Source organism: Nerophis ophidion, linkage group LG08 (assembly GCF_033978795.1).
Source record: "Nerophis ophidion isolate RoL-2023_Sa linkage group LG08, RoL_Noph_v1.0, whole genome shotgun sequence".
Taxonomy (NCBI): domain Eukaryota; kingdom Metazoa; phylum Chordata; class Actinopteri; order Syngnathiformes; family Syngnathidae; genus Nerophis; species Nerophis ophidion.
In genome coordinates, this window is record NC_084618.1 from 9,853,340 (window position 1) to 9,867,985 (window position 14,646).

The following is a 14,646-nucleotide window of genomic DNA, read 5'->3' on the forward strand; positions in this document are numbered from 1 at the left end:
TGGATTCTGATGCGTCATCTATGTTGCTGCTCCTCCATCTTAGCGCTGCTTTCGGTACAGTCGATCATAATATTTTATTAGAGCGTATCAAAACACGAATTGGTATGTCAGACTTAGCCCTGTCTTGGTTTAACTCTTATCTTACTGACAGGGTGCAGTTCGTCTCCCATAACAAAACTTTAACTTTAGTCCTAACTTAAATAATAAATATAAATCGTTTGAGGTGCTTTCTATGAAGTCTGCCACACCTCTGCCTCTGTGCCTGGCCGTTATCTACCGCCCCCCCAGGGCCCTATTCGGACTTTATTAGTGAATTCTCAGAGTTTGTTGCTGATCTAGTGACGCACGCCGATAATATAATTATAATGGGGGACTTTAATATCCATATGAATACCCCATTGGACCCACCGTGCGTGGCGCTCCAGACTATAATTGATAGCTGTGGTCTTACACAAATAATAAATGAACCGACGCATCGCAGCGGTAATACGATAGACCTAGTGCTTGTCAGAGGTATCACCGTCTCCAAAGTTATGATACTCCCGTATACTAAAGTAATGTCCGATCATTACCTTATAAAATTCGAAGTTCAGACTCATGTTCGGCAAGCTAATAATAATAATAACTGCTATAGCAGCCGCAACATTAATGCTGCCACAACGACAACTCTTGCGGACCTACTGCCCTCGGTAATGGCACCGTTCCCAAAGTATGTGGGCTCTATTGATAACCTCACTAGCAACTTTAACAACGCCCTGCGCGAAACCATTGATAGTATAGCACCGCTGAAGTTAAAAAAGGCTCCAAAAAGGCGTACGCCATGGTTTACTGAAGAAACTAGAGCTCAGAAATTATTATGTAGAAAGCTGGAACGCAAATGGCGCACGACTAAACTTGAGGTGCACCATCAAGCATGGAGTGATAGTTTAATAACTTATAAACGCATGCTTACCTTAGCTAAAACTAATTATTACTCAAATCTCATCCGCATTAATAAAAACGATCCAAAATTTTTGTTTAGTACAGTAGCATCGCTAACCCAACAAGGGACTCCTTCCAGTAGCTCCACCCATTCGGCAGATGACTTTATGAAGTTCTTTAATAAGAAAATTGAACTTATTAGAAAGGAGATTAAAGACAATGCGTCCCAGCTACAACGGGGTTATAGTAACACAGATACGATTGTATATATGGCGGATACTGCAAATATCCAAAATAGTTTCTCTCGTTTTGATGAAATAACATTAGAAGGATTGTTACAACGTGTAAATGGAATAAAACAAACAACATGTTTACTTGACCCACTTCCTGGGAAACTTATCAAGGAGCTTTTTGTATTATTAGGTCCATCGGTGCTAAATATTATAAACTTATCACTTTCCTCGGGCACTGTTCCCCTTGCATTCAAAAAAGCGGTTATTCATCCTCTTCTTAAAAGACCTAACCTCGATCCTGACCTCATGGTAAACTACCGACCGGTGTCTCACCTTCCCTTTATTTCGAAAATCCTCGAAAAAATTGTTGCAGAGCAGTTAAATGAACACTTAGCGTCCAACAATCTATGTGAAACCTTTCAATCCGGTTTCAGGGCAAATCACTCCACGGAGACAGCCCTCGCAAAAATGACTAATGATCTATTGCTAACGATGGATTCTGATGCGTCATCTATGTTGCTGCTCCTCGATCTTAGCGCAGCTTTCGATACAGTCGATCATAATATTTTATTAGAGCGTATCAAAACACGAATTTGTATGTCAGACTTAGCCCTGTCTTGGTTTAACTCTTATCTTACTGACAGGGTGCAGTGCGTCTCCCATAACAATGTGACCTCGGACTACGTTAAGGTAACGTGTGGAGTTCCCCAGGGTTCGGTCCTTGGCCCTGCACTCTTCAGCATCTACATGCTGCCGCTAGGTGACATCATACGCAAATACGGTGTTAGCTTTCACTGTTATGCTGATGACACCCAACTCTACATGCCCCTAAAGATGACCAACACGCCGGATTGTAGTCAGCTGGAGGCGTGTCTTAATGAAATTAAACAATGGATGTCCGCTAACTTTTTGCAACTCAACGCCAAAAAAACGGAAATGCTGATTATCGGTCCTGCTAGACACCGACCTCTATTTAATAATACAACTTTAACATTTGACAACCAAATAAAAAAAAATATTCCTTTTTTATGACCCAATCCGTGAGTTTTGGTGTAACCGCACAAAATGAGCTAAAGAGGTAGCCTAAAATGTTAGCATGCTAACATTTACATGCCAACTTTTTCAGCTCATTTTGCAACTGTATACCTAAGAGTCATATATCTTGGTATGTGACACACGCTAATATTAGCATGCTAACATTTTTTTGCTAATTTCTTAGCTAATTTTTCATGTTTTAGTTTAAAAAAATCATTATTTTTGAATGTCCCAATCCGTGAATTTTGCTGTAACTGCACAAAATGAGCCAAAGAAGTAGCCTAACATGTTAGCATGCCAACTTTTTCAGCTCATTTTGCAATCGTATACCCCAGAGTCATATAACTTTGTATGTGAATTATGCTAATATTAGCATGCTAACATTTTTTGCTAATTCCTTAGCTAATTTCGCATGTTTTACCAACAAAAAAAGTATTCCTTTTTTATGTCCCAATCCGTGAGTTTTGGTGTAACCGTACAAAATGTTCTAAAGAGGTAGCCTAAAATGTTAGCATGCTAACATTTACATGCCAACTTTTTCAGCTCATTTTGCGACCGTATACCTAAGAGTCATATAACTTGGTATGTGAAACATGCTAATATTAGCATGCTAACATTTTTTTGCTAATTTCTTAGCTAATTTTGCATTTTTTACCTACAAAAAAAGTATTCCTTTTTTATGTCCCAATTCGTGAATTTTGGTGTTAACATACAAAATGAGCTAAAGAGGTAGCCTAACATGCTAGCATGCCAACTTTTTCAGCTCATTTCGCAATTGTATACCCCAGAGTCATATAACTTGGTATGTAAAACATGCTAATATTAGCATGCTAATATTTTTTGCTAATTTCTTAGCTAATTTTGCATGTTTTACCAACAAAAAATAGTATTCCTTTTTATATGTCCCAATCCGTGAGTTTTGGTGTAACCGTGCTAAAGAGGTAGCCTAAAATGTTAGCATGCTAACATTTACATGCCAACTTTTTCAGCTCATTTTGCAACCATATACCCCACAGTCATATAACTCGGTATATGACTCATGCTAACGGTCCTAATTGGCTACAAAGTAAACAAAAACAGAATGCTGGACGACAGCAAAGACTTACAGCGTGTGGAGCAGATGGCGTCCACAAAGCACATCCGTACATGACATGACAATCAACAATGTCCCCACAAAGAAGGATAGCGTGAAATAGTTCCATTTTTGAACCTTTTCCACTAGTGGTGTGCCTCTGTATTTTCTTGACTAAAAGGAATGTGCCTTGGCTCAAAAAAGGTTGAAAAACACTCGCCTAGAGTCCTAGAGTGCGTGAACGAGGAGGAGGTTACATACCGCGGGACGTGGAATGGGCTTCTGCGGCTTCTTGGAGCCCAGTTTCTTCATGGCTTCGTAGTATTTCTTCTGTTCCTCCGTCATGAAGATGTCTTTGTCTCCCAGGTGCACGCAACAAAGCAATCGTCACCACTCAACAACTCAACAACTTCAACAAGATCGCGGGCGGAGCGGGAAAAAACTTATCTTTTTCTTCTGCTGGTTGAAGTTGTCGATGATGACGCCGATGAAGAGGTTGAGCGTGAAGAAGGAGCCGAAGATGATGAAGATGACGAAGTAGACGTACATGTAGAGGTTGACCTCGTAGGACGGCTGCTCCTCCACCTGGGGGACAAGAAGCAGCTTCACGTCACAACAACTTCATGTGAAAACAACACATTTACATCACAACACGACAACTTTACACCGCAATACAACACGTCACAACACGACAACTTTACACCGCAATACAACACGTCACAACACAACTTTACACCACAATACAACAACTTTTCATCACAACACAACTTTACGTCACAACAAAACAACCTTACATCATAACACAACTTTAGATCACAACACAACTTAATGTAACAACGCAACAACTTTATATCACAACACAACTTTACGTCACAACACAACTTTACGTCACAACACAACTTTACGTCACAACACAACAACCTTACATCATAACACAATTTTAGATCACAACACAACTTACCGTCACAAGGCAACAACCTTACATCACAACACAACTTTACGTCACAACACAACTTTACATCACCACACAACTGGACGTCACAACACAACTTGACGTCACAACACAACTTGACGTCATAACACAACTTTATGTCACAACACAACAACCTAACATCACAGCACAACTTTGCGTCACAACACAACTTTACGTCACAACACAACAACTTTACGTCACAACACAACAACTTTACATCACAACACAACTTTACGTCACAACACAACAACTTTACGTCACAACACAACAACTTTACATCACAAAACAACAATTTTACATCACAACACAACTTTACGTGACTACACAACTTTATGTCACAAAACAAAAATTTTACATCACAACACAACTTTACGTCACAAAGCAACAATTTTACATCACAACACAACAACTTTACGTCACAACACAACGTTATGTCACAAAACAACAATTTTACATCACAACACAACTCTGCGTCACAACACAACAACTTTACATCACAACACAACTTTACGTCACAAAACAACAATTTTACATCACAACACAAAACAACAATTTTACATCACAACACAACTCTACATCACAATACAACAACTTTACGTCACAACACAACTTTGTCACAAAACAACAATTTTACATCACAACACAACTACATCAGTACACAACTTAACATCACAACACAATAACTTTACATCACAACAAAAACACTTTACACCACAACATAACAACTTTACATCACAACACAACTTTACGTCACAACAACTTCATGTGAAAACAACACATTTACATCACAACACAACAACTTTACACCGCAATACCACACGTCACAACACGACAACTTTACACCGCAATACAACAACTTTTCATCACAACACAACTTTACGTCACAACACAACAACCTTACATCATAACACAACTTTAGATCACAACACAACTTAATGTAACAACGCAACAACTTTATATCACAACACAACTTTACGTCACAACACAACTTTACATCACCACACAACTTGACATCAAAACACAACTTGACGTCACAACACAACTGTATGTCACAACACAACTTTACGTCACAACACAACAACCTTACATCATAACACAATTTTAGATCACAACACAACTTACCGTCACAAGGCAACAACCTTACATCACAACACAACTTTACGTCACAACACAACTTTACATCACCACACAACTGGACGTCACAACACAACTTGACGTCACAACACAACTTGACGTCACAACACAACAACCTTACATCATAACACAATTTTAGATCACAACACAACTTACCGTCACAACACAACAACCTAACATCACAGCACAACTTTGCGTCACAACACAACTTTACGTCACAACACAACAACTTTACATCACAAAACAACAATTTTACATCACAACACAACTTTACGTCACTACACAACTTTATGTCACAAAACAAAAATTTTACATCACAACACAACTTTACGTCACAAAACAACAATTTTACATCACAACACAACTCTACATCACAACACAACAACTTTACGTCACAACACAACTTTATGTCACAAAACAACAATTTTACATCACAACACAACTCTGCGTCACAACACAACAACTTTACGTCACCACACAACTTTACGTCACAAAACAACAATTTTACATCACAACACAAAACAACAATTTTACATCACAACACAACTCTACATCACAATACAACAACTTTACGTCACAACACAACTTTGTCACAAAACAAAAATTTTACATCACAACACAACTACATCAGTACACAACTTAACATCACAACACAATAACTTTACATCACAACAAAAACACTTTACACCACAACATAACAACTTTACATCACAACACAACTTTACGTCACAACAACTTCATGTGAAAACAACACATTTACATCACAACACAACAACTTTACACCGCAATACCACACGTCACAACACGACAACTTTACACCGCAATACAACAACTTTTCATCACAACACAACTTTACGTCACAACACAACAACCTTACATCATAACACAACTTTAGATCACAACACAACTTAATGTAACAACGCAACAACTTTATATCACAACACAACTTTACGTCACAACACAACTTTACACCACCACACAACTTGACATCACAACACAACTTGACGTCACAACACAACTGTATGTCACAACACAACTTTACGTCACAACACAACAACCTTACATCATAACACAATTTTAGATCACAACACAACTTAACGTCACAACGCAACAACCTTACATCACAACACAACTTTACGTCACAACACAACTTTACATCACCACACAACTGGACGTCACAACACAACTTGACGTCACAACACAACTTGACGTCATAACACAACTTTATGTCACAACACAACAACCTAACATCACAGCACAACTTTGCGTCACAACACAACTTTATGTCACAACACAACAACTTTATGTCACAACACAACAACTTTACATCACAACACAACCACTTTACATCACAAAACAACAATTTTACATCACAACACAACTCTGCGTCACAACACAACAACTTTACGTCACAACACAACTTTACGTCACTACAAAACTTTATGTCACAAAACAACAATTTTACATCAGAACACAACTCTACATCACAACACAACAACTTTCCGTCACAACACAACTTTATGTCACAAAACAACAATTTTACATCACAACACAACTCTGCGTCACAAAACAACAACTTTACGTCACAACACAACTTTACGTCACTACACAACTTTATGTCACAAAACAACAATTTTACATAACAACACAACTTTACGTCACAAAACAACAATTTTACATCACAACACAACACAATAACTCTACATCACAACACAACAAATTTACATCACAACACAAAAACTTTACACCACAACATAACAACTTTACATCACAACACAACTTTATGTCACAACAACTTCATGTGAAAACAACACATTTACATCACAACACAACAACTTTACACCACAATACAACACTTCACAACACAACAACTTTACACCGCAATACAACGCGTCACAACACAACTTTACACCACAATACAACAACTTTTCATCACAACACAACTTTACGTCACAACACAACAACCTTACATGATAACACAACTTTAGATCACAACAACTAAACGTCACAACGCAACAACTTTACATCACAACACAACTTTATGTCACAAAACAACAATTTTACATCAGAACACAAATCTACATCACAACACAACAACTTTACGTCACAACACAACTTTATGTCACAAAACAACAATTTTACATCACAACACAACTCTGCGTCACAAAACAACAACTTTACGTCACAACACAACTTTACGTCACTACACAACTTTATGTCACAAAACAACAATTTACATAACACAACTTTACGTCACAAAACAACAATTTTACATCACAACACAACACAATAACTCTACATCACAACACAACAAATTTACATCACAACACAAAAACTTTACACCACAACATAACAACTTTACATCACAACACAACTTTATGTCACAACAACTTCATGTGAAAACAACACATTTACATCACAACACAACAACTTTACACCACAATACAACACTTCACAACACAACAACTTTACACCGCAATACAACGCGTCACAACACAACAACCTTACATGATAACACAACTTTAGATCACAACAACTTAACGTCACAACGCAACAACTTTACATCACAACACAACTTTAGATCACAACAACTTTACATGACAACATAACATTAGGTCACAACACAACAACTTTGCGTCACAACACAACAAGATTACATCAGAACACAACTTTACGTACCTACACAACAACTTTACGTCCAAACACAACAACTTTACATGACAACACAACACAACTAATTTACATCAGAACACAACAACTTGACGTCACAACACAGCAACTTTGCATGACAACATAACATTAGGTCCCAGCACAACAACTTTACGTCACGATACAACAACGTTATGTCACAACACAACAATTTACGTCCCGATACAACAACTTTACGTCAGAATGCAACTTTGTCGCTACGCAACAACTTACATCACAACACAACAACTTTTTATCACAACACAACCTTACGTCACAATAAAAAAACTTGACACAACTTTACGTCTTTCTCTCTCTCTCGCTCATACATACATACATACATACATATATATATATATATATATATATATATATATATATATATATATATATATATATATATATATATATATATATATATATATATATATATATATACATATATATATACATATATACATACATATATATATATACATACATATATATACATATATATACACACATGTATATACATATATATATACATATACATATATATACACATATACACACACATATATATATATATACACACATATACACACATATATATATACATATATATATATATATATACATATATATATACATATATATATATATATATATATATATATATATATTGGGGTGTTACCATTTACTGGTGTTATAAAATGAAATATGTCTTGCCCTCGGGATATATTTGTTTCGTTATATATATATATATATATATATATATATATATATATATATATATATATATATATATATATATATATATATATATATATATATAACGAAACAAATATATCCCGAGGGCAAGACATATATATATATATATATATATATATATATATATATATATATATAACGAAACAAATATATCCCGAGGGCAAGACATATTTCATTTTATAACACCAGTAAATGGTAACACCCCAAAGTTAGCATGTTAAGCTAAGTGGAGGGGGCAATTTAGTGGTGCCCCAAGTGGGCATTTTGTGTGTTACCGCGGGTAAAGTACATCCTATAAAACAGGGCTCGCCAACTTTTACCACTCCATTTTGACCCCTTTCACAAAATAAAGAAAACTAAGGCAGCCACAAGACTTTTTTTGGACATTTAAAGGGGAACATTATCAGCAGACCTATGTAAGCGTCAATATATACCTTGATGGTGCAGAAAAAAGACCATTTATTTTTTTAACCGATTTCCGAACTCTAAATGGGTGAATTTTGGCGAATTAAACGCCTTTCTGTTTATGGCGCTGGAGGCGATGACGTCAGAATGTGACGTCGCCGAGGTAACACACCCACCATTTTCATTTTCAACACATTACAAACACTGGGTCTCAGCTCTGTTATTTTCTGTTTTTTCGACTACTTTTTTGGAACCTTGGAGACATCATGCCTGGTGGGTGTGTTGTCGGAGGGTGTAACAACACTAACAGGGAGGGATTCAAGTTGCACCACTGGCCCGAAGATGCCAAAGTGTCTCCGCCAGACCCCCACTGAATGTGCCAGAGTGTCTCCACATTTGACCGGCGATGCTAAGACAGACATGGCACAGAGATGTATGGATAACCTGCAGATGCATTTGCAATGATTAAGTCAACGAAATCACAAAGGTGAGTTTTGTCGATGTTGACTGCCAGCCAATCGATGCCAACATGCTACGCTAATCGATGCTAACATGCTATTTACCGGCGGTGCTAAAGCAGACATGGCACAGAGATGTATGGATAACCTGCAGATGCATTTGCAACGATTAAGTCAACGAAATCACAAAGGTGAGTTTTGTTGATGTTGACTGCCAGCTAATCGATGCTAACATGCTATTTACCGGCGGTGCTAAAGCAGACATGGCACAGAGATGTATGGATAACCTGCAGATGCATTTGCAACGATTAAGTCAATGAAATCACAAAGGTGAGTTTTGTTGATGTTGACTGCCAGCTAATCGATGCTAACATGCTAACATGTTTGGTGGTAGCAGGGGTGTATAATGTCGCCTGAAAGAATTTGGGGTGCATGGGATTCTGGGTATTTGTTCTGTTGTGTTTATGTTGTGTTACAGTGCGGATGTTCTCCCGAAATGTGTTTGTCATTCTTATTTGGTGTGGGTTCACAGTGTGGCGCATATTTGTAACAGTGTTTAAGTTGTTTATACGGGCACCATCAGTGTAACCTGCATGGCTGTTGAACAAGTAGGTCTTGCAGTCGCTTGCGCGTTGAGTCAGCAGCCGCACACTAGATGTGGTCGGCAGCCACTCAGATAGCATAGTATTAAAGCGGTCTAGAGGACGTTTAAGGCATTACCATCGCGGCACTCCATCAATATTGTTGTCCGGGTGAAAATCGGAGAATCTTATCCTGGGGAGATTTCTGGGAGAGGCACTGAAATCTGGAATGAGGTGGGGGTCGTTGATTGTGCAGCTGAACCACATCAGAGTGATCAAAGAGCCGCGGGTTGCCGACCCCTGCTATAAACAAACGCTTCATCCAACCAAAAAGTCTTCCCCCACAATGCATTGCAAGACCAAGCGCCCTCCCGAGGCCTACATGACCCCTTTTGTTGTCACTTTGTAGAGAAACTGATGAGTTAGTGTAGTGTACCTCTCGAGAGTCAACAGCAGCGTACATGATGTCCATCCAACCCTTGAACGTTGCCTGCAAAGCCATCAAAAGACATTTTACAGAACATTCCAGAAGCAAATTAACTAAACCAGGGGTGTCCAAAGTAGTTTTTGTTTAAATTTTCCCTAGGTGTGTTCTAAATACACGGTTAAATAAGGAAACGGAAAAAATAGCAACCGTTGAAAAAGATAATACTGCTGATGCTCCTTAATAAAAATTAATATCTATCCATCCGTCCATCCATCCATCTTCTTCCCCTTAATCAAGGGATCCCGAGGCGTTCCCAGGCTAGCCGGGAGACATAGTCTTCCCAACATGTCCTGGGTCTTCCCCGTGGCCTCCTACCAGTCGGACTTGCCCAAAACACCTCCCTAGGGAGGCGTTCGGGTGGCATCCTGACCAGATACCCGAACCAAATCATCTGGTGCCTCTCAATGTGGAGGAGCAGCAGCTTTACTTTGAGTCCCTCCCGGATGGCAAAGCTTCTCACCCTATCCCGGCAGAGGAAACTCATTTGGGCCGCTTGTACCCATGATCAGCCCGAGGCGGCTGATTGGAGCTGTGGCCGCATGGTAGTTGGTGCCTGTCAGGGCGGTAATCCTAGACCCCGTTGGTGGACACCAGCGGTGAGGGATGCCGTCAAGCTGAAGAAGGAGTCCTATCGGGCTCTTTTGGCTCATAGGACTCCGAAAGCAGTGGACAGGTACCGACAGGCCAAGCGGTGTGCAGCTTCAGCGGTCGCAGAGGCAAAAACTCGGATATGGGAGGAGTTCGGGGAAGCCATGGAAAAAGACTTCCCGACATCTTCGAAGCGATTCCGGACCACCATACGCCGCCTCAGGAAGGGGAAGCAGTGCACTGTCAACCCCGTGTATGGTGCGGATGGTGTTCTGCTGCTGACCTCAACTGCGGATGTTGTGGATAGGAGGAAGGAATACTTCGAAGACCTCCTCAATCCCACCAACACGTCTTCTTATGAGGAAACAGTGCCTGGGGAATCTGAGGTGGGCTCTCCTATTTCTGGGGCTGAGGTTGCCGAGGTAGTTAAAAAGCTCCTCGGTGGCAAGTCCCCAGGGGTGGATGAGACCCACCCAGAGTTCCTTAAGGCTCTGGGTGCTGTGGGGCTGTCTTGGTTGGCAAGACTCTGCAACATCGCCTGGACATCTGGGCCGATACCTCTGGATTGGCAGACCGGGGTGGTGGTTCCTCTCTTTAAGAAGGGGGACCGGAGGGTGTGTTCCAACTATGGTGGGATCACGCTCCTCAGCCTTCCCGGTAAGGTTTATTCAGGTGTACTGGAGAGGAGGAGAGAATGGGAACGTAGACCGACCGGTAAATTGAGAGCTTTGCCTACCGGCTCAGCGCCTTCTTCACCACAACGGATCGATACAGCGTCCGCATTACTGAAGACACCTGTCGATCTCACCATCCACTCTTCCCTCACTCGTGAACAAGACTCCTAGGTACTTGAACTCCTCCACTTGGGGCAGGGTCTCCTCCCCAACCCGGAGATGGCACTCCACCCTTTTCCGGGCGAGAACCATGGACTCGGACTTGGAGGTGCTGATTCCCATCCCAGTCGCTTCACGGTCGGCTGCGAACTGATCCAGTGAGAGCTGAAGATCCTGGCCAGGTGAAGCCATCAGGACCACATCATTTGCAAAAAGCAGAGACCTAATCCTGCAACCACCAAACCGGATCCCCTCAACGCCTTGACTGGTACTAGAAATTCTGTCCATAAAAGTTATGACCAGAATGGGTGACAAAGGACAGCCTTGGCGGAGTCCAACCCTCACTGGAAACGTGTCCGACTTACTGCCGACAATGCGGACCAAGCTCTGACACTGATCATACACGGAACGGACCGCCACAATCAGACAGTCCGATACCCCATACTCTCTGAGCACTCTCCACAGGACTTCCCGAGGGACACGGTCCAATGCCTTCTCCAAGTCCACTCCCATGCACCCTCAAGAACCCTGCCCTGAGTATAGAGCTGGTCCACAGGTCCACAACCAGGACCAAATCCACACTGTTCCTCCTGAATCCGAGGTTGGACTATCCGACTATAATTCATATCTAATAATTAATGTCTAATGAAGCCCTGCGATGATGTGGCGACTTTTCCAGGGTGTACCCCGCCTTCCGCCCAATTGTGGTTGAGATAGGCACCAGCGTCCCCCGTGATCCCAAAGGGAATAAGTGGTAGAACATGGATGGATGGAATATCTAATGAATACTAATGCATTGATTAAATAACTAAACTAAAAAATATAATAAATAGAATCCATCCATCCATTTTATACCGCTTATTCCCTTTGGTGTCTAGCTCAGCTACAATCGGGCGGAAGGCGGGTACACCCTGGACAAGTTGCCACCTCATCGCAGATAATAAGTAAAATAATGTTTTATTTCAAATTGTAGTATATTTAAAATTATTTTAATGAATAATTAAATTTTTTTAGATCATTTTAATACACTGGTGTCAAAGTCAAGGCACGGGAGCCGGATCGGGGCCGCCACGTCATTTTAGGTGGCCCGCAGAGCCTGGAAAAAATTTGTCGATAAAATACTTTTTTTAATAAAATGTTTCCATGATTTATTTAAAAAAATATTTTTTTACTGAATGCATTTTTTCTTTTAAATTTGAACCAACAAAACGCAAATGTTTTAAACTTTAACATTATTTTATTTTTATTTTTATTAAGGATCCCCATTAGCTGGTTGCCATGACAACCCCCCAGTCTTCCTGTGGTCCACAAAGTCGATACAATTAGAAGTGAAAGCATGTACTAATTAAAACTACACAATAAAAAATACAATAAAAGCATCAATAAGAAAAACAGGCAAACAGTTTACAGTCACAGAATAATAATTACCATATGAATATAACTACACAATACAAAACCAAACAAAATCCATCCATCCATCCATTTCCTACCGCTTATTCCCTTTTGGGGTGGCGGGAGGCGCTGGCGCCTATCTCAGCTACAATCGGGCGGAAGGCGGGGTACACCCTGGACAAGTCGCCACCTCATCGCAGGGCCCCAAACAAAATCATCACAAGCAAACTAATTTAACGACTCAGATAAAATCTTACTTTCCTTTGAAAAAACCTGTTTACCTCCAATGCTGGTGAGAATTCAAGGCAGGTTATTCCAGGGCGATACAGATCTATGAATAAAAGATTTCCTTCCTGGGACGAGGGAGTGCACTTGATCATGTCAAATGTTATATTAGAAAAATATAAATGTATAGATGAAAATAAATAGTGTGATTTCAAAGCAGGTTATTCATTCATTTGTACATAAAAAAAACAACAAATAAACGCGTACTTAATTGTGTAATAATATCAGGCTGTCAACATACATTTTTACGACTGCTGTCAAATTAAGGTTTTCAAATTACAAATCCCGTTTCCATATGAGTTGGGAAATTGTGTTAGATGTAAATATAAACAGAATACAATGATTTGCAAATCCTTTTCAAGCCATATTCAGTTGAATATGCTACAAAGACAACATATTTGATGTTCAAACTCATAAACATTGTTTTTTTTGTGCAAATAATCATTAACTTTAGAATTTGATGCCAGCAACACGTGACAAAGACGTTAAAAAAGGTGGCAATAAATACTGATAAAGTTGAGGAATGCTCATCAAACACTTATTCGGAACATCCCACAGGTGTGCAGGCTAATTGGGAACAGGTGGGTGCCATGATTGGCTATAAAAACAGCTTCCCAAAAAATGCTCAGTCTTTCACAAGAAAGGATGGGGCGAGGTACACCCCTTTGTCCACAACTGCGTGAGCAAATAGTCAAACAGTTTAAGAACAACCTTTCTCAAAGTGACATTGCAAGAAATTTAGGGATTTCAACATCTACGCTCCATAATATCATCAAAAGGTTCAGAGAATCTGGAGAAATCACTCCAC

The 14,646-nt window shown here is 39.7% G+C and overlaps 1 protein-coding gene across 2 annotated transcripts in view; it reads right to left on the minus strand.

Annotated features, from left to right (window-relative positions):
- scn4aa (sodium channel, voltage-gated, type IV, alpha, a) overlaps positions 1-14,646 on the minus strand; it is an 81,596-nt gene that overhangs the window by 9,391 nt on the left and 57,559 nt on the right. For both annotated transcript variants that reach the window (XM_061907654.1, XM_061907655.1), the window contains 3 exons: positions 10,690-10,743; positions 3,709-3,846; positions 3,523-3,627 (listed from right to left, as the gene is read on the minus strand). In XM_061907654.1, the coding sequence (XP_061763638.1) occupies positions 3,523-3,627; positions 3,709-3,846; positions 10,690-10,743 (297 nt within the window). The remainder of the gene's footprint in view (positions 1-3,522; positions 3,628-3,708; positions 3,847-10,689; positions 10,744-14,646) is intronic.